Source organism: Narcine bancroftii, chromosome 1, assembly GCF_036971445.1.
Source record: "Narcine bancroftii isolate sNarBan1 chromosome 1, sNarBan1.hap1, whole genome shotgun sequence".
Lineage (NCBI taxonomy): Eukaryota > Metazoa > Chordata > Chondrichthyes > Torpediniformes > Narcinidae > Narcine > Narcine bancroftii.
The window spans coordinates 122144332-122168274 of NC_091469.1; the positions used below are offsets into that span (position 1 = coordinate 122144332).

The 23943-nt window shown below is 40.6% G+C and overlaps 1 protein-coding gene across 6 annotated transcripts in view; it reads left to right on the forward strand.

Annotated features, from left to right (window-relative positions):
* iqgap2 (IQ motif containing GTPase activating protein 2) overlaps positions 1–23943 on the forward strand; it is a 340680-nt gene that overhangs the window by 205960 nt on the left and 110777 nt on the right. For all 6 annotated transcript variants that reach the window (XM_069937770.1, XM_069937765.1, XM_069937779.1 and 3 more), the window contains 5 exons: positions 1561–1721; positions 12231–12355; positions 14567–14730; positions 18614–18704; positions 22360–22527. In XM_069937770.1, coding sequence (XP_069793871.1) covers positions 1561–1721; positions 12231–12355; positions 14567–14730; positions 18614–18704; positions 22360–22527 — 709 coding nt within the window. The remainder of the gene's footprint in view (positions 1–1560; positions 1722–12230; positions 12356–14566; positions 14731–18613; positions 18705–22359; positions 22528–23943) is intronic.

A 23943-nucleotide genomic window follows, 5' to 3' on the forward strand; every position in this document is an offset into this window, starting at 1 on the left:
TAAAGATGTGTTTGAATAAAATAGTGGCGCCCGGGATGAAGAGCCGGCTGATGCCGCTCGCCACTAGGTCGACTCTCCCAAAGTGTCTCTCTGTCCCTGCCTAGTAAGAGTCTCTATCTTTATGAGATTTTAAGTATATTAGTAAGGTTTCTCTGTAAACCTGGGGGTGGGATTAATTATGACAACAGCACAGTTAATGCAATGCTGTTACAGTGCCTGCAACCAGGAGTACTGAGGTAGAACTTGTTGTTAGGAGTGGGATTTGCCGGTTTAAAGTGAGCTATACAGAATTAAGGACTACAATACTGATTTTTTTTATTTCCAAATTGCTTTATATTCTCAACTGTCCTTTGTCTTTTAAACTGTTTATTCTTAATCCAGGTGTATTAATTAAGTATTGTAAGAGTGTGTGTCAGGCAACCGGAAAATTCACAATCCCTGTAGGTGCCAGATACTGTTTTTTTTTTACTGTATTCCCTCTCCTCTGCAGTAAACTGATCATTAGTGATTCTTGCCATTGTCACGTCACTAATTAGACTTCAGATTTTGAACAACATTGTCAAACAGGAAGTTGCTGAAAACCGCGGCTGTTTATGGTAGTGATGGCCTTGTTTCGTTGAAGAGCAATAAAAAGCTGTTTCAAAAGTGATTTTAGGACCGAGACAAGTTTGCCTCATTCTCATTGTTTCCTCCAGAATTTTTATTTCCTCCATTAGAATTGATTTAAGTTAAACAATGTTTTGATCAGCTTTTTCTTTTCTTTTAGCCACATACAAAGATAGATCATGTAACCATGTTGTTTAGTTTACACTATCTAGTATTTTGCAGCTTAGGCCATAACTGATAACGCTATAACGCTATAACTGATGTTTGGTTGCATGCTAATTAATGGAAGCAACACAATGTGGATCAAATGAAATTTACAATTCTGCTGTATCCAGTTATGTGTGATAATAACTAGCATCTCGATCCCCACTGAAGACTTAACTCATCACACGAATGCAGCAAGCACCTCTGACTGAACCATTTCTATTTAGTTCCTTCCATGTGGATACCAAGATATGGTTGAGAGCACCATTTGCTGCAAAGGCAGCTGGCTGTGTTTTGACATTGAAGGCATGTTCCAGATTTATCCATTTTTCCAGCCAAGATGTCCCAAGGTAGTCACAATGTTGGCATCAACTTGTCAGTGTGGAAGATTGTCCAGAACGCAAACATTCTGGCCAACTATGCTCCAACCTTCTACTCTTATTTGCAATTTTATTGTGTTGTTAAGTGACACCAAATCCCCATCGCTTACCTGTTGATTATTGAGTGGTCTCTACTTCCAATGGCTCCAGACTTCATGACAGTCTTGTTCTAGATGTGAAGTCATCGTGAATTCTGAGTGACATAAGTTTAAGGACCTAAAAGACAGCACTTAAATTGTGGTGCTGCAGAGCATGTGTAGAATTGCTACAAACATTAAAATAATTAAAGGTCCACAGTAACACAGCCAAACTTGATGTAGAAGTTTACCGCCAGTCATGTCTTTGTTTTTTTTCCTCACCACTTTTGCAGGGGAAGCTGACACATGAAGAACTTGCTATTGCAGTGGAGATGTTATCCGCAGTAGCTAGACTGAATGAAGCATTGGCACTGAACGACATTCAATCCCTGATAGGACACCTCATCAGCCCATCCATTGGAGTGAGCAACTTGCATGATGAAAATATCCAGCGGTATGTTACTCTAAGAGGCCCTTATCTCATTGCTCTTTTCAGACTCTGTGCTGCATTCACAGTGATCTCAGACTGAAGAAATTACATGTATGGGGATAAAAGGCCTATCTCATTGGCCTGGAGGCTAGGTGGCAACCTGGTGGCGACTCGAGTCTCTGCGACGTCTCCTGGAGACTAGTCAAGTCTCCGAGGAGTCGCGAGAAATTCAAACATGCTCGATTGTTTTGGAGACTTTTTCCAGTCTACATCAGTTGCGGCGACGTCGCGGAGACTAATTTTGTCCGCGACGTCTCCGAGTCCTGCTGGAGACCGAGCAGACGTTGCAGCGATGTCGCGGACAAAATTAGTCTCCACGACGTCACTGCAGCTGCTGGGCGAATTGGTTGTCACCTTGTCTGGAGACGTCGTGGAGACGTCTCGGATGTCACCTTGGTGAGAGCGAAAGCCATTTTTAGGTCTCCCGAGTTGCTCAAGTTTCCGCGACTAACCAGTCGTGGTGACATCTCCGCCATTGAGATACCAGTGTAAGTGATACCTGATTCATCAGGAAACAAATATCAGGATGTAAGGAAGTGGCATTTCAGGCATCTCTTAATGGAAGCCAATAGAGTATAGCCTCATTAAATGTTATAGTTACTTGCCATATTACTATCTGTAATGTGGTAAAATTCCAAAAATCTGACATCCTTGGAACTTTGGTACTGGACCAGCAGATTATTTTGACTGTTGGATGTATGATGATACCATCCAAATGCACTTTATTTTACTTTTTTTCTGCATATTACACAGTGGTATAATGAATTTTCTAGTGACACTTGTGAGTTTAAAGGGAGTAGGAAATGTACAAACGCTCCAGACCTTGGCTCTAGCTGCATATTTGCCCACAGTCCTGACCCCTGGGATTTTGAACTCACACCCGCAACCCTCAGATGGCTCCCAATTCCAAGCACACTCTCGACCATCCCACTTGGACTCTGATCCCTGGGTTCACAATGGGTTATTAAGTGAGCCAAGATTTCCAAACTATGGATGATGGATTTCCACCATATATATTTTCACAGGGGGTGGGGGAGGGGAGAGATCAGTCAATCTGGCTCCCAGCAGCAATAGCAACTTTTATTTAGATTGCACCTTTAGCATAGTTAACTGCCCAAACCACTTAATGTGTATTATCAAATAAAATCTGATACCAAGCCATGTAAGGTGATATTAATGTAGATGAGTGATGGAGAGATTGAGGGAGTAATACTAACAGGTAAAGCATCCATTTGTTGGAATTTCTATTTGACGCAAAAACGCAAAGACCATAAATATTTGATGACAACTGATCTCGTCTCCTGAAGTTGGATTTATCAAAGAATGTAAGGCGTTTTGGACACCCATTGCATTTTAATTCAAGACCATTTATTTTGGCAATCATTGTTCATAAGTTCATTTTATTATAATATGTAAATGCCTTGTGTTCATCCTTGTTCATCATCAATTCAAATCCATGTCATTGACACTTTTATTGTTTTCAAATGTTAACTATACCTTCAATGAAGCACCATTTTTTAACTGAATTCCTTCCTGTTGTGAAACGATCCTGTGTAAGGAAATTTCCACAACACCAGGTCTCATTTTGTTAATACTAGTTTTTGAATTGGTGATCCTTTCATTGCTGACTTTGGTCAGAAAATTAATCTTACATCATAACCTTGTCAAAGGCTTCACAACTTGTAAAGACGACCAATCTTGGCTTTATTAAGTCTGCTTGTTGATCAGCTCCTTGAACTGTTCCTTAATTTTCCCAAAATCTTTTAATTGAGTATCAAAAACAAATTTTACACATTATACAGATGTACATTATGCTCCAATTTTCTTTTAAACAGAAAAACCAACACACATATACACAAATGTTCACATACACTCTCAGATACACGCGCGGACCCCCACCCCCTAAACCAACACACATATACACAAATGTTCACATACACTCTCAGATACACGCTCGGACCCCCACCCCCTAAACCAACACACATATACACAAATGTTCACATACACTCTCAGATACATGCTCAGACCCCCACCCCCTAAACCAACACACATATACACAAATGTTCACATACACTCTCAGATACACGCTCGGACCCCCACCCCCTAAACCAACACACATATACACAAATGTTCACATACACTCTCAGATACACGCGCGGACCCCCACTCCCTAAACCAACACACATATACCCAAATGTTCACATACACTCTCAGATACACGCTCGGACATACACAAATGTTCGCATACACTCTCAGATACACCCTCGGACCCCCACCCACTAAACCAACACACATATATCCAAATGTTCACATACACTCTCAGACACACGCTCGGACCCCCACCCCCTAAACAACACACATATACACAAATGTTCACATACACTCTCAGATACACGCTCGGACCCCCACCCCCTAATCACCTTGGCACCTTTGCTGACACTATCATTGGTATATTACCAATTGTACTGGTACAACCGTCCCACAGGTAGTCTTTTACTCTGTAAGCACTGGAAATTAGGAGAAAAACACACATAAAGGGTTGCCATTTAGAAAAAAAATTCCGGTGGACCCTCTTAATGTGTAGTTGATTTTCTCCAGTTTAATAAAGAAACTGATGTCCTGAATTCAATGAGTAATAAAAGGACCCCTGACAGACTTTTAGTATAACAAGTTTTGTTAGGCTAATAGGGACGTAAATGCTGTTGCGTCTTTCTACAGGGAATTTAGGAAGTTGGCAGAGATTCCAAATATTGCAGTCAATGGGCATGGTTACAAATTGACCTTAAATGTTTCTGATAGTGTGCTGAAGACTCTGCTCCAAAACCCTTATATTTTGGGGAACTGATAAAGCATTTATGTGGCATGGGGAGCCATTACACCTATTGCATTTGTCCTCTATTTTAGGATAAATGGCTGACAGTCTAGATTTAGAAAAGTGAATCCCATGTGGCACCTTGAATTGAATGAGTCCCAAGTGAGTGCAGGAGATGGTAGAATAAATTCTCTCAATAGCATCTTCCCACAGTTGCTGCTCAATTTCCATTTAACCGGTTGAGATGGGAGAAAACTTGATCTTTTGATAGAGCTTTTATTTCCTCTGATATTCCAACTGAGAAATGTGACTGACGGGCACCCCCACCACCCACCAGGAGTGCTTGGAGTGGTCTGTACCGCCTTCATTGAGTGTAAGCGCCAAGGTGGTGTCCCCCAATTTCCCCCCCCTCAAACAAATTGCACAAATAAAGCTGCATACACACCACATACTTATTACACTCATCCCTGTATAAGCCGTGGGGACAACACTTTACATCCACATGGACCAAATGACCTTCTCTAAGTGTCAAGGATTTGGAGAGTGAAACCTAATACCATCCCTCCCGTGAATTTTTAAAATTATAATTACAGGCACTTTGCAAGGCACTTCGGTCAGCTGTACATCATTCAGCCCAATAAATTTACATATATATTTAACAGTAGTAATGCTGTATTATACAAGTCTTGGAATTCTGCCTTAACAATCTTAACAACTTTGGTAACTGCAGATTAAAATCAGAATGCCCAACAAGTGGCAGCGCCCCATTGCACTCACACTTTAATCATCTTGACGTACACTCTTGCTTCTTCGGCTGAGAGGAAATCCTTTACCTCGTTGTCGTAAGTGATCCAAAGTCAGGCTGGGTATATTAACCTGTATCAGAACCCCTGCATGGTACCCAGTTCCTGTGTGACACCTCTGTCAGTTTTACCTCACAGCTTTCTCTGGCACAGTGTAGGACATCTACGCAATCACTGTATGAGTGAATCTGGCCACTGTGGCCCATGGGCCCTCTCCTGGTCCTCCCTATCAGCTGTAAGGTATGGTGTGTGCTCAGTTCACTGGTGGCTCTTTGTCCAGTCTGAATGCAACTTTTAATAAAGCTGATAGTGAATTTTTACTCATGCTCTCAGCTCCTTTGGGAACCCTCCACTATCTTGTTATTTCTCTAGAACCTCACTTCCAAATCCTCACATCTATTTTCCAGCTTTATCATATCAGCCGTGAGCTTTTTAATCTTCTTTTGCATTGAGCAGATGTCATCAGTGCACCCCAACTTTGAACTTTCTAATACTATCTTTAATTTCTTTCAATCTGGTGTCTCTGGAGTCTTTCTCGGCTGCGAATTCCATTTTTATAGTTTCTAATTCGACTTAAGGGCAGCTAGTTCTTCTCCAATAGCTAGTCTTTTAATGGTCTTTACAATATCTTTACGAAGTTCACTCAGCACTGCAAGCTTTAGCTGCTTGAAGTCAATTACTTGTTCTTCCTCATCTAAGAGTGAGCTGCCCGGAGAGACAGGATCAGGTGAAATTGAGGCTTTAGTCGGCTGGGTAGGCCTCTGGGGTTGCTGCAAGCTGTCCTTTAATTTTAGGCATTCTTCTGAGGCATTTCAACTCTTCAAAGTCCACCCCCGATACTTAATAGCACTGCCAGCTTTAATAAAATGGAAGGACAGTGCCTGGATTGCTGTTAAATGATACTTTATTACTACAATTCGCAGGAGCTCTGTAGGTTGTGACTTACTCCATCAACCCTCTCTTTTCTCTTCGCTACCACCCCTCCGGAACTATTCCTGTTTTCAAAAAAAAGGGTAATTGTGCTGTAATATGCAAGGCTTTTGTGTCTCCTTTCCATAATGGAGTGTCCGAAACTACAGTCTGCATCGTACTGATTTATCAATACATCCTTGCTTTGGATTTTATAAGTAAGAGCTCTGTTTTTGTATCCTCTTCCAGCTCTCCTTGCACGAAGAAGGAATTTGATGTTTTCTTCATTTATAGTGATTTTCTGACCCCCACAGAAATGTTTTATCCAACGTGTATTGATGTTAAGTCACATCTGCCCAATTTATTGACCTGACTTAGACTGCTTTTTAACCTCAGCTTTCTTTTAAATTGGTTTCTAACTGTCAGTGTTGCAACTTCTGCTTTGCCTGTTTTCAAGAAAGGAGGATATTCTTTGGTTTGTGTCTTTGCAGAGGAAAATAGCATCTAAACCTGAGAGGACCATATGACAATGTTTTTTCTACACTTTCGCCAACATAATCATATTTCTGTATGGGATACTATCGCCAATATATATTTACATATAGTAATAGTGATTGGCTGAGAGCTGTAGCCACACCCACCGGCAGGTCATAAAGGGATGCTCCTAACCAGACCCAGATCAGTCTGGACTGATCGACCTCAATGTACTACGCTCCAGTCTTTTGTTAATAAAAGCCTTGGTTTGAGTCAACAAGTCTTTGAGTCATTCGACGCACTACACTGGAGTTATAAGTACATTCTTTCCACCAAAATAAATTAGTTTAAGTTTATAATAATAATATTTTCTTTCCTTCAAAATATTTTTATTGAATTTAATTTAAAAAATACACACCTATAAATCCAATACATAAGTGGAATAAGAAAAGACAGATAATTTGTACATTTCAAATAAAACCTGATTGTGCATAGTACAAATTGTGTGCACCCATTATATCAAAATATTAAAAAAGAAAAAAGGAAAGAAAAACCTATTAATCAAACCCCTCCCTCTAAACAAGGCAAATGCATATCTAATATACATAGGAAATGAAGGACGACATTCAGAGACCAGACAGCCCAGTCCAGGAGTATCCAAAACACCTTAATTTGTTAAATTATGTAATACTCCATGAATGGGCCCCAGGTCTTATAAAAGTTCACCTTTACATATTTAACAATATTTCTGATTTTTTTCTAAACATGACCTCCTGTAACCATTGAGTATGAGTAGGTGGGGCGCTGTCTTTCCATTTCATTAGAATTGCCCATTGAGCTATCATTGAGGTAAAAGCAAAAATTTGCTTCTGAGGTAAAGACAATAGTATTTCCTTTTCTTGAGGAAAAACAAATAGAGTAATTAAGGGGCCTGGTTCTAATTTGACCCTTCTTTCTCATGTGGATCTTTCCATAAAAATGCATTGTTCATCCACTAACTTCGCTCTGGAGTAGTTTGATTAGTTTCTGTCATTGAAATAATTTACTTTAGAATATTTGTTACTTATGTACATCTTTTGTGCTCAATGTTATTTAATTTTTGGTTGGACATTAGGATTACTAAAATTTTATTGCTGAAATATTTGGTGGAAACTTCACCCAACCTTCTTTCTTAATGCATCTCCATCTTGAATCATTGATGATTTCCTAAACTTCTCCTCCTACACATTCCCTTCTTCCTACCATGTTTCTCCACCACCCCCACTTTTCAGGATGCATTCTGGGAAGAATTTCTAATTTAAAATGCTGTATCTATGTACATTTAAATTTCACAATTTCTTTCTTCCAAAATTATGGTATGTGAACCTTAACTGTGTAGAAATTAACATTTTTTTTTTGCTTTGTTTTATCAATTTAAACTTTCTTCTTAAACTACAAATGTTTGTTTAGTAAAACTTCAAAAGGCCTTTCCCAAATAAGTTTTCAGAATCATGTGATTGGAAAATTCTGCTTCTGTATGTAAGCAGTTATCTCATCTACCCTGACTGATTGCTTCATCTTTGAGCTGAACAGTTTCCTCTTGAGTTTCCAGTGCCATCTGCTTCCAGTCTTGAGCGGTTCCAGTGTGCAACCATCTGCACAGCTTGAGTCTAATGTGCCCTAGTAAACAGAAAGGGGATAAAAAATAGCTAATGCCACAGTTAAACTTTCCACTTGTAAACTGTTCTTTTAGTTGGTAGAACATTCCTAAATGCTTTATTGAAAGACAATTGTGGCAGAGGGGAAGAGGAGCTCACTTGGCAGGGAGAAGGATGGCAGTGGTAAGAAATGTTGAGAAACCAGTCATGGGAGGGGTATGTGATTTTGAACAGAAAAAGTGGGACGGTGGTGGATAATGGATATATCTGCAAGGGCTGGGTAAACACAGTGTATCAGAGATGGAGGAGCAGAATGAGGGAGGAGATCTAGCTGAAGGATAGGTAATAAACTGGGTTGTGCTTTTTAACTGTGAAGATTTAATGCACTAGGAAGGATTGTAGAATGTAGGGGTTGGCTGAGTTTTGGACCTATTGATGAGTGGAGTTTTTGTGGGGTTGGAGATGAAACAGTCATATCCCAACCATACTGTGTGTTTACACAGAAGTATGCTTGTCTTTGTAAATTTAAAATCTACTGTAAATATTTCCACTTGCCTGTACAGTAATGGAAAGGACATACCAATCTTGTTGCCTGGACTGCTAACTTGCTCTTGATGTCGTGCAGTATTTTTTCCCTTGTGTTTTAAGTGCAGTGATATATTATTTGAGGAAAGGATAAGGGATTGGGACTGATGGGATGGGGCTACTAGATACCAGATTGAGTCTGGGTTAACTGGTATCAGGGTTCTGTGATTCTGCATTAGGATGTTTGGTAGCCAGAGTGAGTTGCTGTGGAGAGTGATGGAGGCCACCTGAACGACATAGTGTCTTGAAGATCATCGGTCAGCCTTCTGCTCATCTTGATAAGTTGTAGGAAATTGCAACTTGTATGATTTTAACAGACAGCCTAACACCAGAGAATTATGCTGGAAGTACGATGTTGGTCAGGCGACATTTATAAAGAGAGAGATCTTCAAGCTGAAATGTTTGCTCTGATTCGCTTTCTACAGATGTGCCTGAAATGTAGAGTATTTATAGCATTTTCTGTTTTTATGTATCCATGGAATTCTATGTGAGATCAGAGAGTGGTAGCTGTGTGGAATGATCTTCTGGGAGAAATAGTGGCGGCGGAGTCAATTGTATTATTTAAGAAAAGGTTGGACAGGTATATGGATGAGAAGAAGATGGAGGGTTATGGACATTGTGCAGGGAGGTGGGACTAGAAAGGGGTGTTTGGTTCGGTGCGGACTAGAAGGGCCTAATGGCCTGTTTCCGTGCTGTAATTGTTATGTTGTTATGTTATGTTAATGTAAATCAGAGTGGTATGGGGTGAGGTTGCAGGAGTGGATGTAGAAAGTTAGGGTTCCATTGAAAAGTAAGCCCATATCTGCAAATGGTGTCAGGACGATCATTGCATAAGATTTTTGAAGGCCTCTGGATAGTGTTTTGCAGAGATAGGGAAGAAAGAATCTAATGATCGTTAGAACATACGAAACATGAGCAGAGGTAGATCAGTTAGCCCATGAAACCTGCTCCGTCATTTCAGATCGTGGCTGATCTGGCCATGGATTTGACTCCACTTGCCCACCTTTTCACCATAACCTTTAATTTCCCTACTGTTCAGAAATCTCTACTATGTCTTCAACATACACATGAGGCAGCCTCCCCTGCTTTTGTGCAGAAAAGTCCACAGATTATCTGGTTTCTGGGCAAAATAGTACCTCCTCATTTCTGTCTTAAATCTACTCCCTGAAATCTTGAGGCTATGTCCCCCAGTTCTAATTTCACCTACTGCTGGAACCAACTTTCCTGTGTATATTTTATCTATTACTTTCATATTTTTCTATAAGATCCCTCTCATTCTTCTGAATTCCAGTGAGTACCGTCCCTCTTATGTTAGACAAAATCTCGTGGTCTCTTACCCCTTCACATTTCTGTGACCTAAAACTAATTTTATCCAATTTTTCCTGGTTCTGATAGGTCATCAATCTACACTGGCGTCACTAGATGGGGGTGCGGGGGGGTGAGGGGTGATGACCGCACCGAGTGACACCATCAGATGGGGTGACACCAAAATATCTAGAAAATCTTTGTCAGTGTTTCAGCAGAAATGTATTATGTTTTTATTAAAATATCCCTATAGTTATAACAACAGCAAAAATATTATAAGCCCAGCTTACATGTATCAATATACCCACAAGGCTAAAACTCAATGCTAATTTACTTTTGGAACCTTCTAATGCTCTGCGGTCAGTGCTGTCATTATTACCCAATTACTATGACATTTTGAATCATGTGGTTTTGTTTGCATGTGCTGTTCTTCTCGTTGCTGCAGGTGTTTTTATAGTCACTGCTTTTGTCAAATTTTCAGGTGTTTTAGCTACCATATTGTGGTAATTAGTATTTGTGAACCTATAATCAATAACCTTTTTGAGAATGAAATAATATTTAAAGGAAAAGAAGGAGAAAAATTAAAAAAGGCTTCCTCTCAGTTACTACTAATATAACTAATAGACAGTAGATGCTGAAGTAGGCCATTCAGCCCATCGAGCCAGCACCGTCATTCATTTAGATCATGGCTGATCTTCCACTATCAGAACCTTGTCCCTGCCTTCTCCCCATAACTCTTAATTCCCCTGACCACAAGAACCATATCTAGCTCCCTCTTGAATTTATCCAGAGAACCCGCCTCTACCACCCTCTGCGGCAAAGCATTCCACAGACCAACAACTCTGGATTAAAAAAAAATTCATCTCTGTCCTAAAGGTCCTTCCCTGTATTTTTAATCTATGGCCTCTAGTTCTAGTCTCTCCCAACATCGGGAACATATAATCAGTTTCTATCATGTCCAATCCCTTAATAATCTTATATACCTCAATCATATCTCCCCTCACCCTTCTAAATTCCAACATATACACCCTCAGTTTATCCAACATTTCGGCATATGTCAATCCCGCCATCCAGGGAACTAACCTTGTGAATCTATGCTGCACTCCCTCAATAGCAAGGTTGTCCTTCCTCAAATTAGGAGACCAGAACTGGACACTTTAGGTGTGGTCTCACCTGGGCCCTGTACAACTGCAGAAGGACATCTTTACTCCTATCTCTATTCCCCTTTTTATGAAGGGCAACATGCCATTTGCCTTTTTCACAGCTTGTTGAACCTACATACAAGCTTTTAGCGAATGATGTACAAGTACACCTAGATCACGTTGTACTTCCCCACTCCCTAACTTGACTCCATTTAAATAATAATCTGCCTTCCTGTTCCTGCCACCGAAGTGGATAACATCACATTTATCCATATTAAACTGCATCTTCCATGCATCCTAACTTGTCTAAGTCCCCCTGGATTTTCCTGACATCCTCCTCACTCTTCACACTGCCACCCAGTTTCATGTCATCTGCAAATTTGCTAATGTTATTTATAATCCCCTTATCTAAATCATTAATATATATGATAAACAACTGAGGACCCATCCCTGAGACCTACGGGACCCCACTTGTCACATCGTCCATCCCGAAAGTGGCCCGTTAATCCCAACTCTTCGTTTCCTGTCTGTCAACTAATTTTCTATCCACGTCAGCACCCTACCCCCAATACCATAATCTCTGATTTTGCCTACTAATCTCCTATGCGGGACCTTATCAAAAGCTTTCTAAAAGTCCAAGTACACCACATCCACTGGCTCTCCCACGTCCACCCTCCTCGTCACATCCTCGAAAAATTCCAGAAGATTAGTCTAGCTTGGAAATACTCAACAGGGAAGGCAGAATTTGAAGAAGAGAAACCAGATTAATGTTTCAGGATTTTTTATATTTCATGTTATTTCCTCAGGTATGCAGACATGCTGGTTCTCCTGAAGGCACAAGCCGCAGAGCAAGGTCAGCAATTCTTGAGCTGGAATGACATTCAGGCCTGCATTGAAGAAGTCAATTCACAAGTTAAGGAAGAAAATGAGCGTGAGTTCTGGAATCTAAAATTACAGCTTGCTACTGTGTACTTGTAATAAATTAGTTGCCTTTGTGGTGATTTGAATAAACGTCAGGATCTACAGCAGGTATATGGACGATCTGTGAGTTATTTATGGCTGAGCCAATAACAACACTTGGAGCATGTGCTTGTAGAAGGTTGAATTTTACTGCTTTGTTCAAGTTCATCTATTTTTCACCTGATTGTACCAGTACAACCTGATGAAACATTCTCTGGTCCACAGTGAAAACACATATACAGGCATAGAGCCATACAAATGATACATATACGTAGTACATTGGAACATATATTAAAATAAATAGTTGAGTTGTTCTGGCAGTCATTCAGCTGTCTCACTGCCCTTGGGGGGGAAAAGCAATTCTTCAGGCAGGTGATTCTGGCTTTAATACTTCGGTAATTTTCTGTGTCTATATTTTGTAGTTTGAACAAGAAAGCTTTGCAAAAATGAGGTCACATTACTTACAGAGTTCTTTTTTAAAAAAAAATCTAACCAAAACCAATAGTGATCAAATGAATGAAAAATGTTATCCACTTTCTATTGCCATCAAAATCAAATGAAAAATAATGACTTGGTCAGTTCAGAGACTGAACAGTTTCTAAACACTTTTACTACAACTGTTTGAAATGTTTTTCATTAACTTACAATATAGATTTCAGGCAGTGAAAATCCCCAAGTTTAAAATTTCAATTTGAATTGCAGATAACAAACCAAATGGAATTATTGAGGCACAGGAAATTTGTTTGTTTTCCTCTTATTGATTTAGAGGTGCAAGTTCTACTCCAACAAAGGCAGATGTGAAAATTTAGATCCAATGCCTTAACACTTTGGACTCCAGACATTCTTAACCTTTCACAATATATACTCCGGACTGGGTCCACGGGGAAAACTACAGTATGAAAGGTTAAAAATCAATATGAACCAGCTGGTAGTTGGGTATAAAACCAGAAAATAGGGACATGGAGTATATGCGCTTGTTGGTAGTCTCTGAAAACAGGGACATGGAGCCCAAAGGGTTTTAAAAATATCTAATGTTGGTATTAGTGACCAAGAAAACACTGGATAGTTGTAGATAAAACCACCTGATTTACTAATAAACTTCAAGAGAGACATATTGGTAAACAAGAAAATATGCAGGTACTGGGGTCTAGTGCAGTACACAAAAGTGCGAGAGATACTCAGTAGGTCACACAGCATCCAGAGAAAGTAAAAGGCATGTCATAGACCTTGGAGATCACTGCCTCTCCGACTCCCTCATGTAATCATCTCTTCTCACCAATCACCCACTTGGTACCTACTCCTGTGTCAGCAAGAAGTGTTCCGCTTGGACTTGCATCTTCTCCTTCACCTCTGTTTGAGCCCCGTCCAAGTGAAGCAACACTTCACCTGTGAATTTGTAGGGGTCATTTACTGTATCTGATGCTCCCAAAGCAGCCTTCTCTACATCAGGAGGCAAATGGGGAGATTGCTATGTTGGGTACTCTGCTACAACAGCAAGCACCTCCCAATGGCCAACCACTTCAACTCCACACCTCATTGCCTTTCTGACATGTCCATCCATGACCTCTTGTACTGCCAGGATTATGTCACCTGTGAATTGAAGGAGCAACATTTTGTATTCTGTCTCGCCAATCTCCGTCCAGACGGTATCAATATTGACCGTAAAATTCCATTAACTCCCTCTCTCTTTCCCTCATCCTTCTGTCTCCCTTCCTCCAAGCCCCAGCCTTTTTCCTTCCTTTCCTTCTATCCAAGAGCTTTTTTTTTTAGCCTTCTGCTCTTCCCCTAGCACTTCACTTCTTCACTTCTATCCTCCCCACTGTGAGCCTGTGTAACTTCCCCTCCCACTTTCCCTCTTCTCCCACCTTTTTATTCCGGCATCTGCCTGATTTTTTTTGACACGCCTGCTGAGGGGCTTGGGCTTAAAACGTCAGCGGCCTACAGTTTTCTATGGACGCTGCGTGACCTGCTGAGTTTCTCCAACACTCGCGAAGGCAAGTTGCCCTTTTTCCATTGTGTTGCTGGTATGTGGCATCTGATTTCAAAGGCTGACTGTGAATGTATCGGCAGCAGATAATTTAGTATTTGATTATTGTGCAATATTAGTCAAGTTTGAACTGCCATAGAAATCAATGCAAATACAATAATGTCATGTTTGTCTTGATGTTCCCTCCCTCTACAGGGCTCCTAGCAGCTGAAATTATCAATGATGGAATAGATAAAAAAGATCCCAATAAAACACTGGAAGCATTATTGATGCCAACTGCCAAATTGCAGGAAGTGAATTCTTCAATTGCAAGCCATTACCAAGATGTCTTGTGGGACACGAAGCAACAGAAGAGCACAGTGAGTCTTCATAAAATGTTTTAATTGTTTGCTGTAACTTTTGTTTATCTGTAATCCTTTCAGTGTAGTTATCATCTTAATGGTAGATAGATATGATGAGATGACTTCCTTAAACCACACAATATCAATAGAGATGTACAGCATTGTAACACGCCACAAGCCCACACTGCTACAAAACAGCTATGTGACCAACTAACCTACAAACCCTGTATGTCTTTGGAATATGGGTGGAAATCTGAGCAGCCAGAGGAAACCTATGTGGTCATAGAGAGAATGCACGATCTCCTTACGGACAGTGCTAGATTCGAACCTGTAATAGTGTTGCGCTAACTGCTACACTAACCGTGCTGCCATGCGATTGTACCTCATCCCATTAGGCATTAGAGTTGTCTGTGCTTGTATCATAGATTCAAAGACACTCAGGCTGTAGCAGGAATATTATGTTTTCATGTTCATGGTTGTTCGGAATGTACAGTTTTGTGCTGATGAAGCAAAATAGAATCGAAACAAACGTCGTTTTTAAAAATGCTGTCTTGGAAATCAATTTTACCTCCTTGGATATGTATGTGTTGGGCCTCAATGTAGTCATGAAGGCAGCGGACTCTGGTTTCGAAGGTACAAAATGAAGGAAAGCATCTGAGAGTTTCTTCTGCACATTTTGAAGATGATGTGTGGTTAAGGCATGAGGAAGAAATAAATATTTAGGGTAATGAATGGGGCACCAATTACCATGTATGTGATTACAGCTGAACACTGGTGAGGAATATTTCACTGCATGCCTGACCTGTCATGATGCTGTTGGAAGGTTTAATGCGGTAGGGAGGTAACAAACTGCTTAGCCTCTGACCTGCATTGCGGCCACAATATTTTGGATCTTAGCCAGTTAAGTTCCTGGTCAGAGTGTTGATGCAGAGGAATTTGGCAAAGTTAGTGTGGTTGAAAATCATGGGGGAGTTGCTCCATTCCTCTTGTGGAAGAACATGAAAGAAGAAACTGAAGATAAATAAGCTGAGGGTTTAGTATATTCCTGCTCCATTGTCCGGTGGATGGCCTGGTTTTTGTAAACTGTTCCAATTTTTTTTTCATAATGTAGTTTCATGCTTTACCATTCAATCAGTATGTTTTACCAGTGTAATTTGACAAGTTCTCGGACCACTTCTGGAAAGTGCTTGCTGAATTTGACACCAAGCGTCATCTGTGAAAGGAAGCTACGCTGCCTCAGTTTCACATCTCATGGTATTCAACGAGACAAAAGTCAAAAAGTAAACTTTGTGAAAAAAACCTTCATTTTTAAATCTCTGTGCAAATAACAGCAGGGAATGAATAACAAAATGGATTTCCTTGTTATGTAACCTTTAACTGCATATAAAACGTTGGTCTTGAGTCTATGCCATTTAATTCTGATTGCAAAAGACCCGTGTATTGTTTCAGTTCCACTTCCCTTATTCTATAATTGTGATCAAAAGTTTTTTTTTACATGAGCTTGTCATTTTGCTGCAATGAGGAAGTGGGATTTAGCGGTATAAACTGGTGAAAGCTAGTGCTATATCCTCCTGTGTCTTTCTACTGATCTTCAATTAAATTCCTTGGGTGTCTTTACAGGGCATTGCAATGAACATGGGGGTCACAAATATCCATACAGGAGATTAGTTAATAAAAAGAACTTGGAAGACAAATGGATCATATGGCCCGAGAGCCTGATCTGCCATTAAATTGGATCATTGCCCATCTTCTCTCTCAACACAACTTCACGTCCCATTCGAGTTCAGTTTTATTGTTAGATCTAGCAAGGTACAGGGAGAATGTTTTGCGTGCCATCTAGCTAGACATCTCTTGTATAGAACAGCAAGTAAAATACATTGCAGAGTTGCAGAGAGAGATCAGTTAGTACAGAGCAAAAGGAACATAATTTTACTTGTGTAAGGTTCATTCAGATGTCTGGTAACATTTGGAAAGAAACTAACCTCGAATTTTTATACTTGTGAATTTTCTTCCCAACAGGAAAAGGGTTGAGAGGGTGTGACTAGGATGGAATGGGTATTTTAATATGTTGGCAGCAGGAAATGTTGATGGAGGGGACAGATTTGTGTGAAGGTCTGAGCTGTGTTCACAATTCTCTGCACTTGCGTGTGGTCTTGAGTGGAGCAGTCCTCTTATCGCGCAGTGATGCATCCTGACCAGATGTGCATCTCTAATGTCTAATGGGATAAAGTGCATACAGGTACCCTGTCAAATTTCATCTGGTGTACATCTATTCCATTCATTCCCATATATCTGAATTTCTCCAATATCCAGAATTCTCCATTTTAAATGAAATCAGTGATTGGCCTTCCACATGCCTTCAGAGTGGAGAATTTGAAAGGTTCACCATTCTTGAGTGAAAAGAATTTTCCTCATTTCAGTCCCAAGAGACTGTGATTCCTGGTTGTAGAAAATCCAGTTGTCCCTGGATTTACCATGTCAAGCCCCATGTGAATTTTGTTTGTTCCAGTGAGATCGCTCATCATTCATCTTAGTAGGTAATTCAAGAACAAAGGCTCAGTGTGCTTAAGTACTCCAGATCTCCGCCACCCCTCTGAACAATCCCTTAACTCCATCTATCAAAGCCTGCCAACCTGAAATGCTCACGTTTATTTTTGCTCTTAGTTTTCAATCTGTTAGTAAACTCTCAGTGCACGTTACCATATTAGCTCAATTCCTTCTCTGCCTTTGTTCACCAACCTCCTGCACACAACCTCTAACAACTTGCAACACCTTTTGACAATCCAAATACACTGGCTTCCTCTCATCCAATCTATTACGTATGTGCACAAGGAACTGGAGATGATTAGTCAAAAATTATAGTGGTTTCATAAATCCATATTGACTCCCCCCATCACAAGAGGTTTACGTGTCTTGATGTAACATCCTTTAATGTAGATTTCAGTAATGTCCCAACTCTCTGTCAGACCAACCACATTCTTACCCTGCAATCTGCATGAACCATTCTTGAGTTTCTAGAATTATAGCAGATGAAAACCAGAGCTTCCCTTATCTCCACAGCCAGTCCTTTCAAAACTCTGCAATATAGATCATCCAGTCCAAGGAATAGTTCCCATTTTCAGGCTCATTAATTTATCTAGTAGTTATTTATGTACTAATGCTGATTTACTTTAGTTGATTTTATTTGGACCCTTGGTTCTCCAATATTTCCTTGTTCATCATAATATACATCTTTTAGACATACAGCACAGTAACAGACCCTTTCAGCCCATACTGCCCAATTACAGCCAATTCACCTACAACCCCTGGTATGTCTTGAATGGTGCAGGAAAAGCCACGCAAACAAGGGGAGAATGTACAGGCAGCGATGAATTTGAACACCAGTCCCGATCGCTTGCGATATAATAGCGTTGCGCTAACTGCTAACAACTACACTAACCGTGTCGCCTAATATTCTCTCCTCTCTGTCAGGGACCCGCATTAATCCTTGGTAGTCTTATCCATGTTATGTGCTTATAGAAGCACAGAAAATCTTTTATAATATTTTTCATTAGTTTATTCTTGAATTGTCTCCATTCTTTATGGATTTTTTAAAGTTTTCAATTTAAAGAAAGTGTTCCTCAAACATAACCAATTTGTTAATCCAAGAGTAGCAGTGTGAAATGTTAAAGATTCTCATCAAGGTTATGAAGTCTACGTGGAGCTTTCCTTGACTAAAAGCATTAGGTTTCTGAGGAGATTCTCTTTGTCGTCTTCATTTGTTTATTATCCTAAACCAACGATGAAACTGTGCATGTTGCCTGGTTGTTTTGAGGAATGCTCCTCACTTCACTGGTTTTAACGAGATGTATTTGGATGGTAACATTCTGATTTTTTTTTAATCCTCGTCTTGACGTTGAAGATATCTCCAGGTGAATCAGCAGCCTTGTTAATGGATGAAATACAGGAAGCAATCCTCATTGCAAACAAGGACACTGAGGAAGCACATTCCTGTAAGTTTTTAAAAACTGATGTCCAGAATTAAGAATGGGAACTATGGGGAGTGGGATGGGGGATGGGGGAGGGAGGGAGACTTCAAATTTTCATTTAAAACAAAAATAAAGACCTTTTTGTGGCAATAGGTCATATTGTACTCAACGAAATTTACAGTTGGAATCCTCCCTTCAATCACAGTAGCCCCAGAGCTGTATTATCCTGTGTCCTGAGGCATTGTTGCTGCCTCCATTATGTCAGGCCCATTGAACAATCCAGTGCAGCTGGCCTTAGGCAATGTAAAGTCATGTCCAGCTGTCACGATGCTGTTTTAGAATTTCCATGTGTTCATTTTTTTTTAAATACAGCATGGTAGAAGGGCCTTTCAGTCCCACAAGCCCATGCTGCCCAATTAACCTGCCAGCCCATGTGTTTGGAAGGTGGAAGGAAACTGGACCACCTGGAGAAAACTCACATAGGTTATGGGGAGAATGTACAAACACCTTACACACAGCGCCAGCTTCAACCTCGATCGCTGGCGCAGAAATAATGTCTTGCTAACCGCTACACTGACTGTGCCACCCAGGCTGGTCAGACACATTTAGAAGTACAGTACAACTCCGATTATCTGAAATGGTCGGGACCAGGCCTATATTGGATAAACATTTTTTTTTCAGAGAACTGGTTGTTTTTTTAAAAACAGCCCAGTAGCAACATAAAATCACTTGTTTCAATGTTTATATAACAACAAACAACAAGGGGAGGCTTTTTAAGCAATAAAATAATGTTTCATTCTCACCAAACAATTGCTGGCCGCCACTGATCACTGAGACCTCCCCAATGCTGTTGCCGACCCCTGACATGTCCCTACCATTGCCACTGATCCCCAGGGAGGCTTCCTGGACCGGTGGAACACTCACTGGTGAGTCGAGGGTCTCCTGTCTCCTCAGTCACTGGAACTCCCAATGCCCGAGTCCCGACTCTGAATCTTTCCCTAAGCCTACCACAAACAAACACTGAGGAGTCCAGTGTGCGGTTGTAAGCTGAGAGGAGGGTTTGGAGTCGGCGTTGGGAGCTCCGGTGTGCCAAAAAGAGAAGGAAGGGATGAGGAAGGAGGGAGAGAAGGGGAAGGAATGCTCCTGAGCCTAAGATGCTGCTCCTGCCGGTCTCCTTGATGACGCCAGGACAAGGGATTCTTCTGACCACTTGCAGCTGGGAGACAGTGGCACATAGTTTGAGGGGGAGAGTTGGAGAGAAATATCAATAGGAGAAGGTAAAGAAGAAATGGAAGGAGAGAGAGGAGGGAGTTACCTGAAACAAGGACAATTGTCATTCTAATTTCACGTTGGGAGAATTTTTTTTTCAACCTGTGAGGTCAATTTGGCTCCAAAAACAGTTGAGATAAATGAAAATTTCTGATCGTTTCAGATATCCTCATTTATCCTAAATTTATTTTCAGATAAATGAGGATTTCAGAGAATCCAATTTTGGATAATTGGAGTTTTACTGTAGTTGGAAAGAAAAGTGTAATTTATCTAAAACTTAAATAACATAGCCCCACGCTTCATTGAAATGAAAGTGACACCATCTGAATGAATGATCCATTTTACATGAGTGTTTTAAAGGTACAGAGCTGGAAGCAAAGTGCATCCAGTCCCTTGACTCAAATAGAGTCCTGAGAGGCCAGATGTACATGGGTTTACCCCCCCCCACCCAGTATTTTGGTGATCTCTTGTTATGCTGCCATGGTGTGGAAGCTTCTCCACCAGTTAAAATCAGCCAGTACTACGGTCTGACCCAATGCAAGTTTGAAGCAGGAGACTGCTGTTCCAAGGCAAATCATGGAACTTGCTGTTCCACATCTTCTCAGGCAATGAAATGAAAACAGCAGAAATTGGAAATGAAAACTAGAGATGCTGGTAGCACTCAGCAGGTCAGTCAGCATGGGTGGAAAGAAATGGGGAATGCCTCGGGTTGAAGACCCGTATTCATTTCCAGTTTTCCTGTTTTTTTACCTCTTAGGAATATGCTATTCTGAGGATTGTCAAGTTCTCTATTGGAAACCAGTGTTATTTCTCACCTCTGACAGGAAATGCTGTATATCAAGAGGACTGTCCAGCAATGTAGCCAAGTTGTTAGAATCAGATTTCAGATTTATTGTCAGAGTACATCACGTAGAGCCCTGAGATTCTTTTATCCTGCAGGGGAGCTTATTGGTAATGCAAAAAAACTGCACTCTTCATTTTTGATCTGTTAGTATTCTTCCCCTAGCTTGGATTAGGGTTTGACTGATTGGTAACAGGAATTTGAATTTTCTAACTATGTTGGAATATTAAGGAAATCTTTTGTTAAATTTTAGATGAATGTTGATAACCATTTGGGAACTTCTATAGAGGAGCATGGGCCATATCACACATGGGCATTCATTCCAAATTTGTTATCATCTGACTCTACGTGTACACCTAGACAAAACAGCTTTCCTCCGGACCATGTGCGCACACATACGCAATTCACTGTATATGAAAATCATACATATACAAAATAATATCACTTAAAATAAATATATGTAAATATCTTGGGATTATTTACTCAGTAACAGAATTATACAATTGTCTAAATCTGATTTTCATTTAAGTCGTTGCCTGTGTGTTTTTCTGTGTGCCAATAAATTACCTGCTTGTTGACCTGTCACGGAATTCCAGAGAGATGGGAGAGATGAAACTTGGAGCTCCATCTCTTTACATTGGGTAGTTTAACATTCAGACTGGAGGAATGGAGTTAAGGCTCCCTTTGGTGCTCCCATCCTTTTACTCTGATCTGGAGAATACATTATATTTCTTCTCCAGTGATTGACCTGAGATGAAATCCAAGAGCAGGATTCTATCTCTGAAGAAAATTTTAACTTGGAGCCCTCAGGAGGATGGCGTGTATCTGAGATGGAAATAGTAGGATAAATTGGTTGCAAGTCCAACTTCACTGTATCCACGACACCACCTCCCACCTTGCTTCCTGTATGGATGCTTCTCCATTCTCCCAGCTTCACAGCTGGGTCTGCTCTTGGTCCTGGTCCACTCACAAACCTTTTCCCATGCAACTCTAGAAGATGCAACAACTGACCTTGATCTTGTCCCTTCTCAAAGTCCAGCAATCTAGACACTCTATTCAAATTGACTTGCCCTAATTCTGTGTGTAATCTTCGTTATTTGCAATATGGTCTTCTCAGTATTGGAGGCAGGTGGGACTAAGCAGTACACCTCTATTCTGTACACAATAGAGATCCATTCGTTCTCCATTCACTCCTACCCTACCCCACCCCTATTTGGTGTCTAGCAGTAATCCAATGATGCCTGAGGTATTCTCAAGGAATCTTCCGTCTGGGCACTTGGGGGTGTATGATGAAATCAGCCATTGCATGTCAACCACTTTTTTTTAACTCGCAGATGGAGTGAAGTTGTTCCTTCTCCTGAAGAAGACAGTTAAATTTTAAAAGGTGGATCTCCTTCAACTTAAATGACTAAGCACCATGTCTGGACTTGACTCCAGTAAATGAATGTACAGTCAATTCTGACACAGAACTAGTTATTTAATTTTTAAAAAAGGAACATGGTGATTTCTCTTCGCTTTGAGAGATGAGATGTAGTTCATGTATTTCTCTTCCCTTTGCTTCTCTTTTAGTGGCTGTTGCAATATCTGACATTAACTCGGCAATTGAGAAGGGTGACCCACAGATGACGCTGACCGCCATACAATCTTCAAATGTCATTACGAGAGGGGTTGTACCGGAATGTTCTGATACTTATCAGAATGAACTCTTTGAAGCAAAGAAACAAAAGTCTGATGATGGTATGAAGCTCATGATTTGCTGCCCTGATGACAGTATAATTGAGGAAGCTAAGAGGAAGATTAATTAGCTGGCACTGAATATTGGGATATCTTGATCTGTCCCAGTGATGCTCCCTTCTGTGATTTTTGAGGCTTTTTTTTCTGCTGGGAAGGTCATGGTATCCAGAGATCTGCTCCAAAAAAAATGTATATATTTATTATTAAGGACTGGACTAAAGTTGGGAAGTATATTTCATCAGTGATGGACAGTATCCTGTGCTTTTCATTAGCACTCGAAAGCAGAAAATGTGATCAGGCTGCAGTTGTGGGGAGAGAATCGATTGAACCTTAATCAGAACATCTGTTGAATGGCTTTCCAGAATAATAGGCTGCCACGGGACAATAGGTCTTGTGTACCCAGTCCACAAAATGACGGCACACTGTTGGAGGAATCAGAATTGGCCGAACTCTGGCAAATATGATATTTGGTCTTTTGTGGAAGCTCAGAGGAGCACCAGCGCAGAAATTATATTTGATGTTGCGAGGCCCCATTTCTTCTATTCAGATTCAAGTTCATTATGACATTAGATTTCGTACAGTGAATAAATTTCTTTGCCAACCATTTAGGAAGTTGCTGTACAAAGTAAAAGAGTGAGAACAATTATGGAGGATTACAGTGAAAGATCTATCAGTACGTAGCAAAGGCGCCGTGATTTCACCAAGAGGTGTCTAGGAAAGATGAAGAGGAAGGAGATTTGTGCGACGTCCTGAGTTACAGTCACCACTTTCTGTAGCTTCTTTCAATCTTGGGTGGAGCAGTTGCTCTACCACACTACGATGCATCCAGCCAGGATGCTTTTGGTGATGCACCTGTAGAAAGTAAGGGACAAGGGGTCACGCTGAACTTCCTAACCCTTTCACGGAAATAGAGGCGTTGGCCTGCTTTTGTAGCTGTCTTGTCAGTTCGCTGGAAATGTTTCCTCCCAAGAACTTGAAGTCATTTACTCTCTCCACTTTAGGGCCATTGATGTGGATTCACATGTTGAATGGCATCTCAACATTCACCACAAGTTATCTTTTCACTACCAGTTTAACTGGATAAGATAGGATCTAATTAATATGCTGGCAAATGAATTGATGACCTCTGATCATCTGGACTGTTACCGTAAACCTGTAGATTACGCTGCTGCATTAGTTGATATGTCATTCCAAAGTACGCTCAGCAACAATCTGCTACAGAAATTCAGTGGTCAAGCAGCATCGGTGGGAGAAAAAGAATTGTGAAGGTTTCACGGCAGAATTCTTCATCAAGACTGAGAGCCCAGAGGGAGATGGCCAGGGTAAATGTGGACAGGATGGGTGGAGTTGGACAGTAGGGATTGGTAAACCAGGAAGGGGGTAAAGAATGACTGACAAATGCGATTGATTGCCAGGTAC